Source organism: Clavelina lepadiformis, chromosome 6 (genome assembly GCF_947623445.1).
Source record: "Clavelina lepadiformis chromosome 6, kaClaLepa1.1, whole genome shotgun sequence".
NCBI classification, from domain to species: Eukaryota; Metazoa; Chordata; class Ascidiacea; order Aplousobranchia; family Clavelinidae; genus Clavelina; species Clavelina lepadiformis.
The window spans coordinates 14,634,353-14,654,022 of NC_135245.1; the positions used below are offsets into that span (position 1 = coordinate 14,634,353).

Here is a 19,670-nt window from a genome sequence, read left to right on the forward strand (position 1 = left end):
CGTGGGTACAATTTCAAGAAAACCACTGTAGTTTTGCATTACCTACATCGCGAAATGAGAGTTTTGTTATGACAAGATGATGCAAATTGACACAAGCAAACACATATTTACAATTCTGTTCCTTTCCTTCTTCAGGGCGACTTCAGCAAGTCGTAGTTCATCGGTTACGCGATCCAGCAAGACCCTTAGACGGTTGCTTAGGTCATTTAACTTTTCCGAGATATCGGCAGCGCCCTCTACTGGTGGCGATGACGTCACGCGGAATCGGCCGTCAACAAAAAGAAGCTGATTTGACATGTCTTGAAGCGAAGCAACCTACGAAGAGTTGTATAAGTTAATTAACCTAATTTATAGAATTTTTCTTTAAACGACGAAAAGCAAACTATGAAATTAGAAAAATATCATTAAAGAATTAAAAATTTATCTTTGAAAAAAATTTAATTTAAAATTTACTTGTAAAAATTATACGAAAAATTGGACTGAAATCACTTAAAAAGGAAATAACTGAATAAGCAGCAATGTTACCTTCACTCGTGCTTCCAAAGTTTCAATTCTCAGTTGAGCCAGTTCCTTGTGGATCTTACGTAATGCGGATAAATCCCCCTTTAATGACGAATCATCCAAAGTACGTCGACTTTTTGTCTCAGTCCACTGACGTATGGTGTGCAAGGTCTCACGAAAATCCTATGAAAGCAAAACAATTGCAGTTTTATTCGAAAAACTTTCAAAAAAATTTTGACTACTTGGCAGATTGTTTCTACTGATATCTTGTTTTACCTTTGACGTCACCATCGCCCTTTGCAGCTTTTCTTTTCGCTCTGTCGTCCTTTTATTCAAAGTCTGCCACTTTTCGTTCATTTGTTCAAGTGAAGACGACATTTCGTTTTCAACGTTAGTGACGTCATTTGCTTTACGTTCGCGTGACGAAACGAGATTGATAGACAGGACGACAGGTTTACGACTTTCAATTTCCTTTTGGGTTTCCTTTGGAATTAGTGTGAGCAAACAGAATTACAATTAAATTTATAATTATCGTATTAGCACATGTGACACAAATTACAAAGATATTTGTAGGTATTGGCAAAATCCACAAGAGCACAAGCAAGTAATGTATGTCTAAACAGTAAACAAGAAGTTTTATATTTACTTTCAGTTGTTTTATCTCCGCTTCAAGGTCTTCAATAGAGAGATCGCTCGTTAGTGACGGAGGAGATGTCATAGAATTCACCCACTTCATCACTCCATCGATGTCAGACTGAAGTTGAGATCGTTGTTGGTTCTTTTGAGGTGATCGCTCGCGACGTCGTTTCTTTGCAGCTGCTGTGGGCGAAATTTCTGAAAAAACACAAATTTTCTGTGAAATTCTAATGAAAATTTTGAAGCAAACTAACTGTAATGGTTTTTAAAGTAACGTTTTTTACCTGGTTCTAAATCGGCAATATCAAGCTGATTGCTTCGTTTCGTGTAAGTTGGAGACTGCAACACAATTAACTGAGTTATCATGAAACAACAGTACGCAGTGACCTTCGCAGGTTACAATCAACTGCCTCTACTTACCCTAACGTTTGGCTTGAAGACGAATTTCTCCAGTGACGTCATCATGTCATCTCGAGTTTCCAAAGGAGAAAAATCTATGCAAATGAATTTAACAAAAAAATAAACGTCAGTATAGAAAGAAATTATGAGTTGAACATACTTTATTAATGAAAGTAATAAATTGCGGCATGGTAATGATACTGAAATATCGAAACCGTGTTTAAAGCAAAACCAACCAGGAATAGACTCGTCATCACTAATCTCTCCATTTGCAACTTTCGTTTCCAACTCTGATTGGCTGATGTCATATGTATCCCATTCCAATGAACCGTTGCTAAGGGGAGTGATCCTGAAAGTAAAGAGGATGAATGACATCTCAGTAAATGAATGTTTCCAGTGATATTGTAACTTGTCATCCATGAATATTCTTTCAACCTTCCGTTTCTGCTTCCTCCCGATTTCTTTCTTTCCTCCACGGATCGACTTGTTGGAGTTACTAGGAGATTGGTGGGTGAGTTCCTGGAAGAACTAGAAGATCCATCCATACATCTGACCGTCCACCATGAGAAGTTCTGCATCTCGCTATCGTCAAAGAGCGAGTGATCTCGGGAAACATTTTCTTCATTCTGAAAGAAATAATCCAGTAGAAATTAAAGGAAAGCATACAAAACTATTTAAATAGTCTATTGACTGTTTAACAGTGTAGAATAACAAGCAGTTACTTAAACCAATGTAGGTAATTGGTTTTAAACATGTTTTCCCTCTTCTAATATATATCCTTTTCCGGACTCACCAAAAGTCGAAGCATCCTCCTGTGAAAGCGATCCAACCTTTCAACCACCTGGGTGCAATAAATGTGGAATTCTTCCAGCTCCTCTTCTACTTCAACGCAATCCAGTTCATTGCTTTTTCCGATCAGGATCTGGCATCTATCATCCAAATCCTGGAGCACGGGAATGTGGTCTTCAATTTTAGCCTGGAACGTCTGGAAAGAGAATTTAAACCGTATAAATAAACACATTAACTAAAAATACATCACAACTTTTTACGTTTTTCAAAAGGAATATTTCAATAGTTCAAAAACTAATGACAAAAAACTACATCTTCATACTTCACATTTATTCGTACCATAAGCGATTAATTATTATCAGTTTGTAGATGACAACATCTAATAAATTTGTCAGCCTACTTTCTCGTAACAGTACTGAAAACCGCTCAAGTATCAAATACGAGTTTCAAAACACCGCAGGCATTGAAAATTAAATTTCTTGGATATTTTAACCAAATGCAGATCTATCTCAGTTTGTTTTGACCAAAACCTATAATAAAAACTTACTTTGAGCATAAATAACTGCGACTGTAATTCCTTGCTTATGATTTCCAACTCCATATTCAGTTTAAACTACTTGAAGCCTGAGCAGTAACTGCCACTTTACAGAACAACTATCGTATGGGCGTTATTAAACAACCATTGTATACTCTTATACCCGTTATGAAAACCTGCGACCATAAAACCATGTGTGTTTTAGTGGTTGTTACGTACGGCAGGTCATAAATTTGCCACAATATTTTATAGTTTTAATAAGTGTCAACCCTAGTGCTATCTTAAAAGCAAACAAAAACGCCAGTGGAACAGATCAAACACCAGCTTCTTTATCGTTTATTGTGCAGTCAAATAAAAGCCTACGTGATACCGGTACAGTTTCACTAAAACTCTCTCAGATCAGCTCACACAGATAACTATTTAAAAAAATGGGTTAATTTAAGGGAGTTAGGTTACTATGCAAAGCAAGATAACAAACCACCGGCTTGTCAAGTACTATAAAGTACGCCAACAAAGCGTTGATTGGGTAGAACTAAAAAAATGGACCTACCTACGCGACCCATTCACCATGCCTTGCCCTATTGCTGATGTTTACACAATATGCGGTGCGCCTGTTTGCGCAACTATACAATACAGCCGACTGTTTACCGACAAACATAAGAGTATGGCATTGGAGTATGGGGTGATGATAACAACCTAATGCATTATAGATTTAACTATTAAAATTTATCTTAGCTTGTATATAACCTGCTGTTAGGGTTGTTGAACTTAATAACATATCAATACATATATGTAATTATTTAAACACATTAAGATCCTATCTATACTGAACATACACTAGCAGTTCCTTTTTTCATTGCGCTAATCACGTTGGTTGTTTTCTGATTAAGCTAATAATTACTCTTTGTTATACCAGCTAATTCCACCTTACAGCGTACATAGTTCTGTAGTTAGAACACTAAGGAATGGTGAATTATAATGCGCTACAACGAAATCACAGCTACACTTTCTCACTCTTCATGCAGTGAAAGAGCAGACAATAAGTTTCAAAGTGAAGCTAACTCACTCATATAGCATTGTGGGCAAATATCACAGCATAATCCGCACAAAACCACAAGCGAGAAATACTGCCGGCGAATAAGCTATATAACCTCAATGCTTTCAACTGCATACATACTTGACTGGCACTGGTAGCGTGATAATACTACGCAACTGGATTAGTTGTATGACGTGACACAGTTTTGACTGACAGTTGGATTGAACGCTCGAACAATCAACAGAAAATTACATCTTAAGTACACTACTACTGACAAAAAAGCTCTGGACACAATATGATAATCTTAATATGTAGGTTACTTATTGTTTACATGAGCTTGGTAAGATTATTCTTATTAGAAAAATACCAATCGCCTTGTTCTTTATCTTGCAGCAATATCCTAACCAAACCTTTATAATTAAACGCTATGTATGGTGTAACGTAAACCCGAACGTTTGCTATAGACACAATGCCAATGCACCTATCATAGAGTTGTGATATGAGGTAACGTAAGGGAAATTAATTGGAAATCGTTTGAAATTAACATCAACCAATAAGGAAGTCCGCAAAGTGCCCTGACATTAAGCAAACAGATTTTGGAAATTGATTACGTTTGGAATGGTTTTGTTTACAACATTATCAAAGCTCACCTTTATTTGAACCAGCTTCTCAGAATGATCAGCTCTTGGCGAAAAATGTTCAATGTTTGTTAATTGCAGGTCGGTCTCTGTTAGCCAAACTAACAAGGACTCGCGCTGAGCTTCAAACATTTCCCGCCGCTCGATGGCGTGTTTGAGCCGGCGAAGGATACAACTAACTCTGCGTGAGAGAGCGTCCCAGCGAGTATTTCCATCGTGAACCTTGACAATCAAAAGATAACCGAAGTAAGTTAAGAGCGAAAACTAACGTTTTTCGAATCTAATTAAAGAATGTTTTTTTTTGTACACAACATATTCTTTGAGGATCAGTTAAACCACTGTTGTCACATATTTATGGCAACATATTCACAAGAAATTAAGAGAAATTAAAAAACGTAAAGCTGCTTTAACAGACAAAAGTATAAGAATGAAAGCGTTACCACATGTTCAAACTAAGCCAAAATAACCTTTACAACCTACCATTTGTTTTAGCTTGTTACTGGCATCTGTTCGGCTTTCTCGAGCCAATTTCCTGTACTGCTTGTTAATCAATTCAAGTTGTGTCAAGCCTTCGTGTACTTGACGTTGAAAGGTCTACAAAATGTTTGAAAACACTTCAGATAGCAAAAAAAGTGGATAAGAGTGGTGGTTAACTGGAAATCAAGAACATTAAAGGTCTCTGAAGTTAACGCCAAGTTTGCAATTAATCATTTTCAGAGCAAAGGTTTTGGTGACAGACAGATGAAATTTTACCTCATATAGTTTTAGTTCTTCTCTGGCATCCTGATACGTCACGTGACCAGTATTCGGACTTTTCGCGGTCGTTTCACATTTTATCAGCCAATCAGAGAAGCGGGAGAAATCGGCGATAAATTTTTGCCATAAACGTTGGGTGTCCTCAATTCTGCAGAAAGATAAATATACAGAAAACGATAAAACTTTTCCCCAAAACACTGTTTTCTTACAGTGAAATAAATTGAACAAACATTACATCACCATAGCAGGTGTACTAAACTTACTTGAGTCTTCGATCCATAGAGAGCGCACAGATATTTTTCCATCTTCGTTCCAGGCTCTTGGTAGCTTCCTCGATTGACTTTTGGTCTTTCTCACTCGGACACGCGTCACCATCGTGCAGAAGAACTTCGCACAAATTTAATACTGACGCCACCCCAGTGCTGTGCTTTTCGATGTCTTGTTGCAGAGCCTGCATGAAGAAAACCGTTTGTATTTTATATCACCGTTTTGGCGGATATGATCCAAACATAATGAAATCCCAAATAAAAATACAATAACTAAAAATTTCTTACACATATACATATTCATCCGTTTGATACAAAAAATAGAAACCCAAAAAGTATTTCTGTGGCTTTTGAATTTATACATACACTCCTCATACTACTACATTACAAAAAATATCTGAGGGTATAGGAGCGTAAAAATGGTTGGGCCATACTTCTTATTACATTATCACCTGCTGCTGTTTATCTGCATATGCCTGACATTGACAAAATAGTTCCAATATAGCTTTATACTGGGGACTATTTTTGAACTCTCCGCTCTTCTCACTCGGAGTAGGAGAATCTGCATCTTCCCTGAGAGCAGGGGGACTACAGTCGGGAGTCTCATATTTCGGGTTATCAAGTGCAGTGTCCAGCGATTCAGCCGTATCACTGCTTCCTTGATGATGAAGATGCCTCTTGCAGTTGGGTCTTGGAGTAAAATTACTAGGAACTTCATTCGCATCCAAAAGATCTCTTCCCGGGGTTGCAGAGAAGATCTCATCATGATTGCAGAAGCTACATTGGCAATATCCATCGCGAAGGAAGTCGTCATCGACGTAGGACTGGGTGATGTCACTATGGCTAATGTCACCAACTTCGAATGTATTGGAGAAGGACAACAATACTGGCTCTCCGTTTGGAGTGAAACAATCTGAAGTGTTGTGATGTTGAGGAACAGGTGAGTCCATCAGCTGGTTGTTCAGTGAAGAGGTTAGTTTCTTGTTCTTTTTGAGAAAAAATTTATGTCTTTCCTTGGAATTACTCCGAGACCGGTATTTTAGGTTCGTGCTGTCTTGTAGTACCGACAAGACCTCAGAATGAGTTTCATGAAAAGACTCACTGTGTCGACCAAACGATGTTCCAAATGACTTCGACCGATCTCGGCCTTCGCGTGTTTTATTCGATATAACTGAGAAATACTCCGGTTTGGCAGAAGGGGTAACGGAACTATTTGATGGTTCACTCACGTTACTGCAGGTATCGCTAGTTTCGCTGCGTGGATTATCAATTTTTCTTTTATCCCTCTTATTATTTCCTTCTTTTTCACAAGGCGGTAAATCCCAATTATTCGACGCCATATATTCGTCCAAAAGCAAAGGCGATAAGCTGTAGTAAATATCGTAGGACGAAACACTGTCTTTTCTGCTTTCAGAGTTAGGCTTTTGTGAATACTGCGGGCTGAAAGAGGTAAAAGGAAGTGCTGAATCATTTGTCCTTTTCTGATTTGAAATATTCCCGCGTGACTGCGACAATGCAACTTCGCCATCGCGCTGTGCTATTGCTTCTACTGAGGTAGAGGTAGCGGCTTGCGTATCATTCTCAAGGGCCAACTTCGCTGACATACAGCTGTTTGTTGTCAATTCACTTGGAGCTGTCGAATTTAATCGGATCTTCTCTTGTGACTTTGCCCGGTCTTTTGGTATTCTTCGCGTTAATTCGGCGCGCATTGAAGGTCGGCGCTTGAAGAACATCTTTTTGTGGGTTAGTGGACTAATTACGGCGCCTCCAACGCTCGTATTTAAGTTGTCATGGCGACTGCGCGTTGTCAGTAACGTGTTCATAACTGCGGTGACGTAGGTACCATTGTCTTTGTTCCGCTTTTTCCACGCAGAGTCGTCAAAACTCAGTTCATCCAGCAAATTATCATCATTATCGGTCAAGTCAAAGCGAAGTTGCTTCTTAGGAGTAAGTGGCTCTACGTCATGTCCGTCTCCTAAATAAAAAATCTGCGGCTTTTTGCAGCAGTCACATATCCTCAATCGCCCATTGCAGTCGTCGTCCAGCAGTTGTTCGCTGGCGACTGAAACATCCAATGCTGATTGCAGAGAGTTGAGATAAGTCGATTGCTTATCATAATAAAAACAACTAAACATTCTTAGACAGATCTAGTAAGGATGGTACGGTTAACAATGAATATAATGCGGAGAGAGCGCTCGCTGACAAGTCGTCAGCCATACGTGCTTTTACGTCATGCACGCACAGGAAGTAGCATGTGTCCGAGGGTCATAAAACGAGGGAGAAAAGATATAATGCTCACTTCTAAAATTAGCTTAACTCTTGTGCATATAGCAAAAGAAACTTTCTATAGGATATCACAACAATAAGACAATATTCCGCCAACGTTTTAGCAAAACATTTTTCTACCATGTCCTTGCCTTCTGCTTAGATACGTTTTCTCAAGCATATAACAGACGTATTAACAGAACCCGGAAACTCTAGTGATAATAACGGTATTCCTTACAGATCACGTCGCCGGTATTGTACCGATAACGCTAATCAATGCTACTTGCGTGCTATTACTCACAATGTGCAAACCTTGACCGACGTTTCACAGGTTTTGGTAACGTCCTGTACAAAATAGCTTGCGGCTGTGGTTAGTCAAGGTAAGATTGCAAGTAGTACGCATGTATAAGATATCTAGTGTTGATCTGATATTGAAGAATTCTAAAGAGCTCGAATATATCGATGACATCATCGTGTATGACAAGAACGTTCGTAAAACGTGTAACAATTTATCATACACTGAGAATGCGCAAGCTATCTGCCTTATTAAACCTATATGAGAAATTCCATGACAATATCTGTCGGCTACCCTGTTATACAAGCATTTATTAATAAAAACAGGCACGCGACACTTTAGTAAATAAAGTGCAAACGCAAAAAGCAAATAATGTCTACATAACAACCGCAAGGTATATATACCTTAGTAATGGCCTGCAATTCGTTGCAGCAACAACGGTAACTGGCAATAAAACCTGTTTGCTGTCGTTCGTCAATTCACACTTCCCACACGCCGATGTTATATTATATCAACGCTAACTTGTCGTTCTTTCATTGGGACTCTTCATTTAATTTAAAATGAAACTAACCTATTCTTACCTTAACCGAGGTTATAACTTATAAACTTTGCAGAGTTACGAGTTCACATACAAACGTTACACACATTCAAGACAAGCAACAACTGCTTGGCGAAGAACCAATCAAACCACCAAGGGAATTGCACGCAAAGGATTCACTATACTGTATCTTCACAACATATGCGGTACTAAGTACTAATATCTACAAACCTTCTACTATTCACAGTGTAATAATCTACACAACTATCTGTGATGCTTTTTGGAGGTAACTCTTCAGGACCAAGTAGCGAAGCAGAATGAAGCAGTGCTTTAAGTGCAATGATAAGGCGCCAAGTAACTCAAAATATTTCAAATTGGCCTAAGGAAACGCTCAGCTGACTTCAAGTCATGCGTGTAGGCAGCTCTTACAACCACTTTGATTCTTGGTAATAAACGTGGTTTTAATATCAAGTTTTCATTGATATCAATTAGCTGATAGTGATACAACTTACTGTTGAAAAACTGAAGAAGCCCATAATTTAAAACACTCATATTTCTGTACTATTTCGCTACCATCTAGCAATAATAGTAACAATAATAATTTAATTATTATATTTTCGACTTTGTTCAGCTTGTCATACATGACACTCATACAAAAGTTTCATTATAAACGGAATTACCACCACAGAAAGCTGTAAACACCTAACAAATCATTGACTGTTGCCTGCACTCCTTACTGGCACTGCATATATTTTACAACCACAGCTAGGTGGTTTATGCAATTACAACCGCCAGCTGGTAAATCTACGATCAATACAGCTTCCCTCTGCGAATTGTTTTTCTTTATTCTGCGCAACACAAGGCTCGAGCCACAATAAAGCTAATGCACTGTGTACGCGAATGTTAGCGCCTTGAAGTGAGAATGTGTGGTTTTGACTAGCGCAAAAGACAGAGTAAACAGGAAAGGCTTCTGAACAGATAATAAATCACACCAAAAGCAGCTGAAACTTTACCGTGGTAATTAAATTGAGAAGTGCGATATACCATCACCTTTCTAACAGGCGGCCATAAAAGAGCGTCTAATTTAAAAATCAAACGATAACTTGCAAAGTTCAAGAGACACCATGGGCATTTCCCCCGAACAATGCAAGATGAATAGGTGTCAACCGTTTGCCAAAACATAATTTTGTCACATGTTAACAGCACATGCACATTTTCACTTTCAGATTGAGCTATTTGCTTGATGTATAAATAAATCATCATAAGTATAAATCCGACATAGTTCTCTTTAAACAAAGCTTCAACCGGCATCTAGTTCGTTGTAACAAAAAATACCAAACAAAACTTACTCTTTGCTCACGAATCCTTTCTTTAATATCGTCATCAGTTGCATCTTGGTATGGAACTGTATTGAAGAGATTGATTTCGACTTGATTTAACCAGTTGCGCAAGTCAACCATACTTGTGTCAAGTTGTTGTACAGCTCGTATGGTCTCCTTCATTTTCTTTGCTCTGAAAATGCAACTTAATCACTGACATGTCAAGTGCGAGGTGTGGTGCCCAATCAAAATAACACAGGAATTTTCAAGAAAAATTACTGGGCTTTGTGACATTCAACATATAGTGTTCTTATATCGTATCAACTGCTGGCGGATTCTCCCTTTTTAGAAAATGACGTAATCCCTATCTACGTGGAAGATATGGCGAAGGTTAAAATCGTTCGATAGTTTCCATATGCTGAAAGTGATTAATATTTCAGCAATAATACACGCATCCACCATGCCAATGAACGACAATAATAATGCGTCAGAAACTGAAAAGCAACAAGAAAAGTTGCTTTCAATTTCGCGCTCAAATTTGAACTGGACCGCAACATAACCGATGGTGACCTTTACAGACACCAACACAGTCATGACGTCAACGTAAAAGAATGCGTTTACATTCAAGTGAAATCATTTTTGTTTCATATGACGTAATGCAGTAAACGGGGCGTGACCTACGAGAATTGTGCATTTATGTTCTATATTGGCAATAAGATATGGATTATAGTTGCAATAAGACATGGATTTTAAAACGAGGTTTGTTGAAAATGGCGCAAACTGAATTGTGTGAAGAATATTCCCACCATAATTATTAATACCGAAACATTTTGACATGATACGGCTGCTTTCTGAGCTGCTGTATACGTCGTATACATCGTTGAAATGATTTGTTTCAAACAGAACCAATAAATTTAACTGCAATAGCACATCACGGTTAAAGCTAATTTCAGATTGTGCTTGTTTATACTATTTGTAAATTAATCTGGCGTCAAAATTGTCTTGAGCTAAAAAGGCTAACGATCGTTTACGCATCGCTTAGAGAGCGAAAAGTGTGTTATATTAGCCAATGTCGGACCATCCAAAATACCTCAGGATCAATGATGATGATGGGGAAAATAATTGATTTTTTATTATTAAAGGTACTGAAGTAACTTCCGGTTTGATGAAAATAGTTATGGTAACATACTTAAGTTATTCATTGTGACAATGAAATCGTATTCATCTCATCGTTTACCACTTAAATATTCGCAATATTGAAACTTACTAATATAAGTCACTATCAATAAATTAACTTCATTGTTATCGTATTCGTAACCGACCTTGCTCGAACCAAGCCTTCCAAATACTGCCACCTATCGTTGATCTTGCTCAATTTGCGCTCGATTTCATCGCCGCGTGAAGGCGCCAACTTGCTGGCTAGTTGATTGAGCATCACTCTTCTGTCGCCTGACCCATCTACACTGTTTGGACAATCCTGAGCAGAAAATTTCAAGGTATATTTAGAAATACATAATATTCACCTCCAAAATATCCAACCAGAAAACTACTAACGGTGAACACCCATTTCCGAAATTAAGTTGAACTATAAAAGCATATGTTACAAAAGCGCAACAAGTAAAATGTTTAGGCAATCACTTTACCTTTTGCAAAGTTTCCAGCAGGTCTTCGGCGCTCATTTCATTGGTTTGTGATACTTTTTCTTCAAGGCCAGCCATCCAGTCACAAACTTGTCTGTAAGCAGTGTCGAAATCATTCCAGTCTGACAATCTGCAAACACCATCAAATATCAATTGTCATGAAAAGGTTAACAAAATTGAAGTATAACAATAAACAAAAGGTACTATTGAAATGCACAACCAAGCGTTTACCTAGATTCAATCACGTGCTTCTGTTGTACTGTATCTGCATGCATTGCTTTTAAAATAGAAAGAACCAATGCGACGCGACCTCGCAATGACGTCGCATCACCACGAGACAAGCGATCAGCCAGATCATTAACGTCCCTTTCAATGTATCTTTAAAATAAATTATAGCATCTTAACACATTGCAACTGCATACAGGTACTACATGACTTGAGATGACACGTGAAAATTGATATAACTCTAAAACCTAAATTAATATCTATATTACTAAGCAATAGAGCCTACGTTACAGTAATATATTTTTATTATATAATAAATAATAACCAAACACTATACCTTAATTTCTCGAGCGACATTTCCAACATAATTTCCCTTTCTCTAAATTTTATCATATCCCCGTGTAGAGTCTCGTGAGCTTCCGGATTTCGTCCGGAAGTAGTTTTCCTGCTTTCTTGAACAGATTCGATGAGAATATTAAGCCGATTCCCACGGTCATCCCACTTCCGTGATACCTCATCCAACTTCCGCCTGAGAAGATGTCAGAAGCTTAAATTTTGACCATAAAACGTAGGCTATGACACAGAAAAAGCGACAACTCGTACTTCGGTTTATTTCATTTTAACAATCTTTAATTTTTTATGCAACAAACACTGACGTAAGTCGCTTAATATGTTGGTGCTTTTCGATCCAATCGGTGTGAAGAGCCGAAATTTCTTTCTTAACTCGACCGTGAGCGTCACCTCTCGCCACAGCCAGAACTTGATGTCCGGCATCCAACATGTCCGTGCATCTGTCGTTCGCGCAGTTTTCGCTTTCCGTTAAATTCTTAAAAACAACATAAAATAATTGTCAGCTAATCACTACCACAGTAATTGAAACAAACCAATTATTAGTTAAATATTTCCCATTATACGCCAAAAAAATCAATAAGAATTGTAAACCTATAAAAGCTTATAGTTAATGTTTTTGTGTATTTTGCTTACATGTAAAATCTCAGTGTCCGCTTTCACTGCGGCAATAATGTCTGGCTTGTCGTCATATTTCTCCAGTTCACTGTCGATCACGTGGATGGATTCGACTAATCCACGCCTCTCCTTATTATACTCCGACCATAACGCGAGCGACTGACAAACCACATCCTTGCGTTGTCTCGCCTGGGCAAGTACCGATTTCCACTGCTTGCTTAAGTTCGCAATTTTCTTCGTAAATTCCTTACTGCAATGAAATAAGCAAGTGCTGAGGTCAAAGGTCAAGGGAAGGTAGCATGGCTATCAAAACGTTTGCCCATGTCACAGTTGCATAATAGACGCAGGTGATTTTACTTCTGATAAAATATAAGTCTTCGAACCTGTCCTCTATTTCACCATCACTAAGCAACTTTTCTCCTTCGCGGATGATTGATCGCAACATCTGCTGACACGCACCGCTTTCAATGATGAAGAGATCATAGGATCTAAAGATTAAGATAGCATTGACATGGCCAAGAAATTATTAGGAAACATATCTCATATATTCCGAGAAAAAGTTCGTATGTGAGGGTTCATTGCGCTCAGCCGAGTACCTTGCTTGCTCGAGAAGGTCGTCATAGGAACCTGCCACGGGAGCAAGTAACCATCGTTGCGCTTGTGTGATAAAGAGCATCCAGCTCTCGCAGGCATCACTGAAGTTAAGATGGAGGAGCAAGGTGGACTGGAGACTTCCGAATCTAGTAAGACGAAGAATAAGCAATGACATGACTATCAAATCTAGGATGGAAACAAAGTAATAAAACATAAATATACCTAAATGTGTGAATAAAAATACGTTTAGATAGGTTTACGTCAGTTACAATATTATTTGACAATTGGCAGCAAAAGTTGAGATTAAGTTTAAACTTAAAAGTTAATTACTTCTTGGCTGTTTCCTTTAATAAATCTTTCCATCGATTGTTCATTGTTTGTAGGTTTCTGACATAAACGTCACTGATTGGCAGATTAAAAGCAAGCTGGTTGAGGTCATCAACAGTTGTAGAGTATGCCTTGAACGCTTGAAGTTTAGCACGAAGTTCATCCATTGCGCTCTACAAAGACAAATATATTTCACTTTAATTGTGTATTCATCTAACAATGATATGGACTTTGAGGCACAAAGCAATATTCAGAAGCAATAACCCTTTTAAAATGTCAAGACAGAACTACCAAAGACAGAAAGTTTCACTTGAGTAAGGGCACTTACCTCAATATCACGCTTAAGTTTAGGTTGGTTTGATCTGAGTGCACCTTCCGCTTCACTCAACCAAGCCTCGAGATATCTGCTTCTGTCGTGGTATTGGTCGAATTGGGATGACAGGTCACGTGTTTTATTCAAGGTCACCAATACATCACGTGACAGTTCAGATACTTGACCCAGCAATCTAGAAACCAACAATTATATTAACAGTATGTACAATTTTAGTCAAAAATCACTTAATTTACAGATGAATAACCTCGAGGTTGAGAAGTTCATTCCAGCTGAAATATCAACTGCTGATTCTTCCATTGTACACGTGATATCTTCAAGAATTTTAACTTGGTCTTTTAACGAACTGCATTGCTTCGACAAACTCTTAAAATTCAACAAAAAAGGAGTTATTTTTCCACTTACCAGCCATCTCGTTCTGTCAGGTTATTCATGAGTTATTTCATTTAAATACCAACCTCGCATTTCAGCAAACTTGCCCGCGGTTCACGCATCACATGTTGTTTGTTCTTAAGCTCATTGCATTGTGACTTAACTGTGGCAGCTTGTGATTTGACAAGTTGGTAAAGATCGTTGTACTTTTGCATCAATGTCGATTTGTTTCGTAGATCGTTCAAACGTTCGCCAATTTCGGTGTAAATTTGCTTCCACCTGTGAAAACAAACAATGTTTGAAGTATGATTAAAAAAACTAGGAGAATAAAAATAATAACTAAATAAATTTGAACAGCAGCTGAGGTTTCCCCAATTAGCCGGTTAAGATCAAACGTCGAAGGGTCGGTTATATACACGAGAATTTTCGAAACTTGTTCATAGCCAGTTTGAGCGGTTGTAGTTTGAAAGTGATGCAAATTTTTCACTCACCTTCTATCCATATCAGCAATGTTTTCTTTTACAATCGCAGTTACGTCATCACTGCATTGAGCAATGACGCAATCAGCCTCTACAGCAAGTAATTGGATTTGCAAGTTTTGTTCTTCTAAATCTGATTGCGTATCTACACATTGACAGCAATAAACAACCAAAGAACACCACATCACTACCAGGTAAGTACCAGCAGTAGCAGTACCACAGCCGAACTGAGAAATAAATAAATGTAACTCACCCGTGATACTTACTTAATCCCATGGTATCTTGTTTTTTTGGTTAAAAATAGTTTCGGCAGAGCCTCAAATGCTAATTAGCAGTTTTACTTACTTTCCATTCGTCGAATCCTTGCTTTCAAGTCACCCTTCAATGCCGAGTCGTTGATCAGAGCATACTCGGCCTTGTCAAGATGCTCCATAGCAAGGTTCTCAGCGCTTTGATATCTTTCATGAAATTAACAAGTAACAAATGTTCAGTTTTACGAAGTAGCGAATTTTTTTTCAGCACAAAACACACTTTGAAATTATCAAAATACCCGCACATTTGCTTAAGCTAAAAAATTCCTTATTTAAAACTAACCTCTTCCATAGTTGCAGAGCTGATTGCAAGTTCTTTGTTTTGCTGGTGACATAATGTTCCAGAAGAGCCCATGATTGGTGGAGCTTGCCCAGGTCAGCACTTCCACATCCAGGTTCTGGAGAAGCGGAGCGGAACCTCGCGTTTTTGTTCATTACTAAGTCTGGCAAATTACAATAAACGAGTGACAAAAATTATATGCTGTACATTACTTGCAAGAAAGTAAGATGGGACCAGGCAAAAAAACTCTAGTCAGAGTTGATGCAAACATTTGAATTGTATCTACTCTGACTTATATTTTTTTGCTTCGTAGAATTTCCTTTTCTCAACATTTTGCTCCTAACTTAAGATTAAGTCACACGAAAAATATGCTTCACTCAATATCAATAAAAAAGTTGTAGAAAGCCTCACTTTTATATTCTTTTTCAAGTTCGTTGATCAAGAAATATTTCGATTTCAATTTTTCTCCAAATTTCTGGTTTTCCTTCAAGGCCGCCTTAACTTGTGAGGTGGTGCCTGGTTCTTTTGAAATGGTGTTTTCTTTGGTCTGCAGTTATAGCGATAGAAATGAACAGTAAAAATAAGCCTAAACTACCTGAATTAGGGGGTAATTATTTAAATTTTAAACACAATACACAAATGAATTACTTTTATCTGGCGATCTAACCACGTCTGCAGAGAATGGACTTGGTTTTGATGATTGAACCAGTGGCGGTATTCTTCGCTGCAGTCGTTCATGGTTGTTGCAGTCTGATATACAAATGAAACCAGTCAAAAATTAAAGTCTTGCTATGAACACTATGCCAGTAATTGTAAACTTTTTAAAAATGGATTTGAGCTAGTGCCTCTTCCAGGATAACTCACGCGTTTTTCAAGAGCATTCCATTTTTCTGTCAATTCCTGAAGAGAAGAATATTCCAATAAGCTTTCAAGATATTGAAGAATATTCCTTTTTGCTTGGATTGTCTTATCCAAAGTCTAATGAAGTTAACAAACGAAATGCATACACGAAATGCAACACAACATGAAACACATAAAGTGTGCAAAAAGGAACCACTTCATACCCTGTACAGTGTAATTTGCCGTTTTAGGTTTTCTGCACCAATCCGATCGTAACTTGCTAGTTTTTCATCGTCCAACTTCTGAGTTGTTGTCCTAATCCAAGTCAACAGTTGGTCAAGCAGTTGATGTGGTTCATAGACTTCCTTCTGAGCCTTAAAGCAAGGAAAATTGTATAGATTTGACATTCGACTTTTAAATTTCACGTTTCAAGATTTAAGTAGTTTATTTGTTTTTTTGTATCGTCCTTAAAATCACCAACTCACCGAGACTATTTTGTCACTGACAACAACCATGCTGGAGGTTACCGAGTCCAGAGAGTCTCGGAGTTTGGTCATTGTCTCATCCACAGGATGAATTTGCTCTAGTGATGAGGCCAAGGAAGCGATCTCATCAAAAGATAAAACTGCTCGTTCGACCTTTTCAAGAACCGATGCTACTCTTTCCTCTCTAATCACACAACAATATAAATATTAACCAACCACACAACTGCCAGAAAATTATTACCAAAACAGTCGTTATTAGTGCTTTCTACACCATAATGATCACAATTATTAATTCCATTTCAAAGTATTTTACCTTGACTTGGAAGCTGTAAGACCATTACTGCTACTTGATGTCAAGAAATCTGAGAGGCTTTGAGCAGATGTTTTCAGGTTGGCATCAAGTTCGCTGGATAATTTCTCAAACCTACATCGATAGAAAGCTGAATCAGATGAATCTAACACACTACATGCTATTTGTCCGCGCTTTCATTCCAAAATCTAAACTATAGTACAATTTTATTTATTATCCACCACCTGAAAATATTCCGTCGTACCTGGGAATTACATCATTTATAGTATTTCTTTTGAACATGATTTGGTTGACCTTTGAACTGTACGTCAACCACCTTTCGTTGCAATCGTTGATGTTGTTCTCCATTCTCAAACAAATGATTTTTTCTGCAAGTTCACGACCAGCTGTTTTTAAGTCATTGATATCTGCGCAAAATTCAAAATAAAGATAGAATTTTCAAGGAATTTCGCTTTTTTCTTGCTAATTTAATTCGCCTAAATTAGCAAATATCATAAACTGCCATATATAATCACCTGCTTGTAGATCCTGCAAAGCCAACTCCGCAGCTTCAACCTTCACATTTTCATCAAGTAGCCGATCCGTTTTGTCAAGGTTTTTACTTACAGTAGTCACTTTGTTTTGTAGTGAAACCCAGCTCTAAAAACATGATTTGAAATTTATATCAAACTCTTAATATTTTAAGCTGTTATGGTAAAATATCTCAATGTTTTGATAGTCTTAATTATGACTTTGTGTATTTTAAGTTGTAGTTGAGTATTTACCTGCAAAGCTTTGCTTAAGTCATAGCTTTTCTTAGCGAACGACGTTTCAACTTCTTTGTGCTTGAGAAGCAACGAATCAAGTTTGTTGTGTTGTCGTCCATCATTAATTGCTTTGCATAAACTTCTCTGATATTGCATTGTTCGAACAAGTTCCTGAAAATCGAAAATCTTTTATATACCTGGTTCAGCCAAACTAAAACTAACTTTGAATACAAAAGACTATTTTCGCATTGTCGTATTTTCTACTTTTGCCACAAAATTTACGCTATTTGTATGGCATGGTACTGGTTTAGAAAATTTATCCGTAGCAACTATGTCATACAACATACATAATAATTCATAAACATGTGAGTTTAAGCAACTTACTTGGTGAGATGAAAAACTATCTTTCAAGTCATCAATGTTGTCAGCTGTGCATTTTGAAAATCTCACAGTTGCCGCGTCAAGCAATTCGCCGTAATCTGACAACGCCTTTTACAAAATAACAAGGATACGTAAATTAGAAGTTTGTTTCGGTCCGAGTGCAACATTCTGATGCGAAATCTTATAACTACCTGGTCAAATATAACATTGTCATAAATATGTTTGTGTGCACCAGCTACGGCGTCCTTCAAGCGGCCTGTAACGTCAGAGATTAGTGCACATAATTGGTGAGTGTCCATCGTATGGCAAGGATGGGCGCCGGTGGCAAACTGCGAAAAGCAAATTGCATTTATCAATAAATAACCGCAGCGATGGCAGTCCTGGTTAATTTAGCTTTGTTCTTATGGTGTGTAACCTGGTGTGCTTTTTTATTCAAACTTTTGTATGATTTTTTAAAATCTTCCAGCTTAGTAAGGAGAGCTTGAAGATTATTTCTTCTGGTGGAGCCATCATCCAACGAAGGTTGTTCAATGGTTTTATCAACATCTTTGGAAAGGCAGTTTACTTGCGATATCAGTACTTTCAGTTCCACCTGAAGATAAGATTGCATTATTATTTTGCAGGTTTCTTTATTCGTGATTGATTTCACACGGTTTACAAATGACTTTACCTGAATATCTCTCCACCCTTCCCTCTTATTCCTTTTTTCTCTTTCGTTCTTTCTAATTTCATCCAATAGCTCCCTCATTCTCTCATCCAGGCAACGCAGAGAACCGGCGATATGGCGTTCGTTTCTCGATAAAACATTGCCACTTCCGAGCTTCAAAGTAAACACAAAAGTTATTTTACAACAAAAATCTCAGCAAAGTCAGAAAATACTTTAAAAGAAAAGTGAGAAGTACTGTACCTCAACCCCTAAACTCTCGGAATAAGCAGAAATAGACATAAGTGTTTGTAAAAGTAAAAAATAGTGGGGTAGCGATAACACACGAAATTGCTCTGGTTCCTTACCTCTCTACTGGCAACATGTAAGGTCAGCAAAGACTGTTGGATCTCTTTCACGTTAGCTTGCAAGCTTACGTCACTCTCTATTGTCCAGTCAGAAAGCAGCATGTCAAATTGAATGCCATCAACCCAATTTGCCAGATCCTTTAAAATTAAAATATAAATTAAAGTAGCAAGGAGCAATAAAAATAAAATCTTTCTTCCTAAAAGGGAAGTACCATAATACAAAGAAAACTAATTCATACCTTGAACGTCTGCTGCGATTTGTTGCTGATTTCAGCTGCATTTTGTGAAGTAGTCCGAAGAGATTTCCACAACTTTTCAACATCTTGTAACTTATCCTAACATTCACAACAATTTTTGTATCATTCAGTATTTAATTAACAGCCATCTAATTTTATATAC

The 19,670-nt window shown here is 37.7% G+C and overlaps 1 protein-coding gene across 8 annotated transcripts in view; it reads right to left on the reverse strand.

The window, feature by feature from the left end:
• The window catches only part of LOC143461625 (nesprin-1-like), a 129,110-nt gene that overhangs the window by 3,498 nt on the left and 105,942 nt on the right, over positions 1-19,670 (reverse strand). For all 8 annotated transcript variants that reach the window (XM_076959403.1, XM_076959401.1, XM_076959402.1 and 5 more), the window contains 44 exons: positions 19,511-19,606; positions 19,272-19,409; positions 18,931-19,080; positions 18,676-18,852; positions 18,452-18,589; positions 18,264-18,368; positions 17,898-18,050; positions 17,649-17,772; positions 17,378-17,540; positions 17,137-17,247; positions 16,824-17,007; positions 16,563-16,712; positions 16,363-16,476; positions 16,147-16,248; positions 15,910-16,045; positions 15,502-15,661; positions 15,253-15,365; positions 14,920-15,052; positions 14,515-14,707; positions 14,304-14,422; positions 14,054-14,231; positions 13,729-13,898; positions 13,401-13,544; positions 13,188-13,292; positions 12,823-13,054; positions 12,495-12,664; positions 12,176-12,367; positions 11,845-11,991; positions 11,617-11,743; positions 11,296-11,450; positions 10,004-10,166; positions 5,554-5,741; positions 5,288-5,438; positions 5,015-5,128; positions 4,547-4,756; positions 2,330-2,521; positions 1,972-2,162; positions 1,773-1,885; positions 1,558-1,631; positions 1,422-1,476; positions 1,148-1,335; positions 778-984; positions 526-684; positions 112-315 (listed from right to left, as the gene is read on the reverse strand). In XM_076959403.1, coding sequence (XP_076815518.1) covers positions 112-315; positions 526-684; positions 778-984; positions 1,148-1,335; positions 1,422-1,476; positions 1,558-1,631; positions 1,773-1,885; positions 1,972-2,162; positions 2,330-2,521; positions 4,547-4,756; positions 5,015-5,128; positions 5,288-5,438; positions 5,554-5,741; positions 10,004-10,166; positions 11,296-11,450; positions 11,617-11,743; positions 11,845-11,991; positions 12,176-12,367; positions 12,495-12,664; positions 12,823-13,054; positions 13,188-13,292; positions 13,401-13,544; positions 13,729-13,898; positions 14,054-14,231; positions 14,304-14,422; positions 14,515-14,707; positions 14,920-15,052; positions 15,253-15,365; positions 15,502-15,661; positions 15,910-16,045; positions 16,147-16,248; positions 16,363-16,476; positions 16,563-16,712; positions 16,824-17,007; positions 17,137-17,247; positions 17,378-17,540; positions 17,649-17,772; positions 17,898-18,050; positions 18,264-18,368; positions 18,452-18,589; positions 18,676-18,852; positions 18,931-19,080; positions 19,272-19,409; positions 19,511-19,606 — 6,588 coding nt within the window. The remainder of the gene's footprint in view (positions 1-111; positions 316-525; positions 685-777; positions 985-1,147; positions 1,336-1,421; positions 1,477-1,557; positions 1,632-1,772; positions 1,886-1,971; positions 2,163-2,329; positions 2,522-4,546; positions 4,757-5,014; positions 5,129-5,287; positions 5,439-5,553; positions 5,742-10,003; positions 10,167-11,295; positions 11,451-11,616; positions 11,744-11,844; positions 11,992-12,175; positions 12,368-12,494; positions 12,665-12,822; positions 13,055-13,187; positions 13,293-13,400; positions 13,545-13,728; positions 13,899-14,053; positions 14,232-14,303; positions 14,423-14,514; positions 14,708-14,919; positions 15,053-15,252; positions 15,366-15,501; positions 15,662-15,909; positions 16,046-16,146; positions 16,249-16,362; positions 16,477-16,562; positions 16,713-16,823; positions 17,008-17,136; positions 17,248-17,377; positions 17,541-17,648; positions 17,773-17,897; positions 18,051-18,263; positions 18,369-18,451; positions 18,590-18,675; positions 18,853-18,930; positions 19,081-19,271; positions 19,410-19,510; positions 19,607-19,670) is intronic.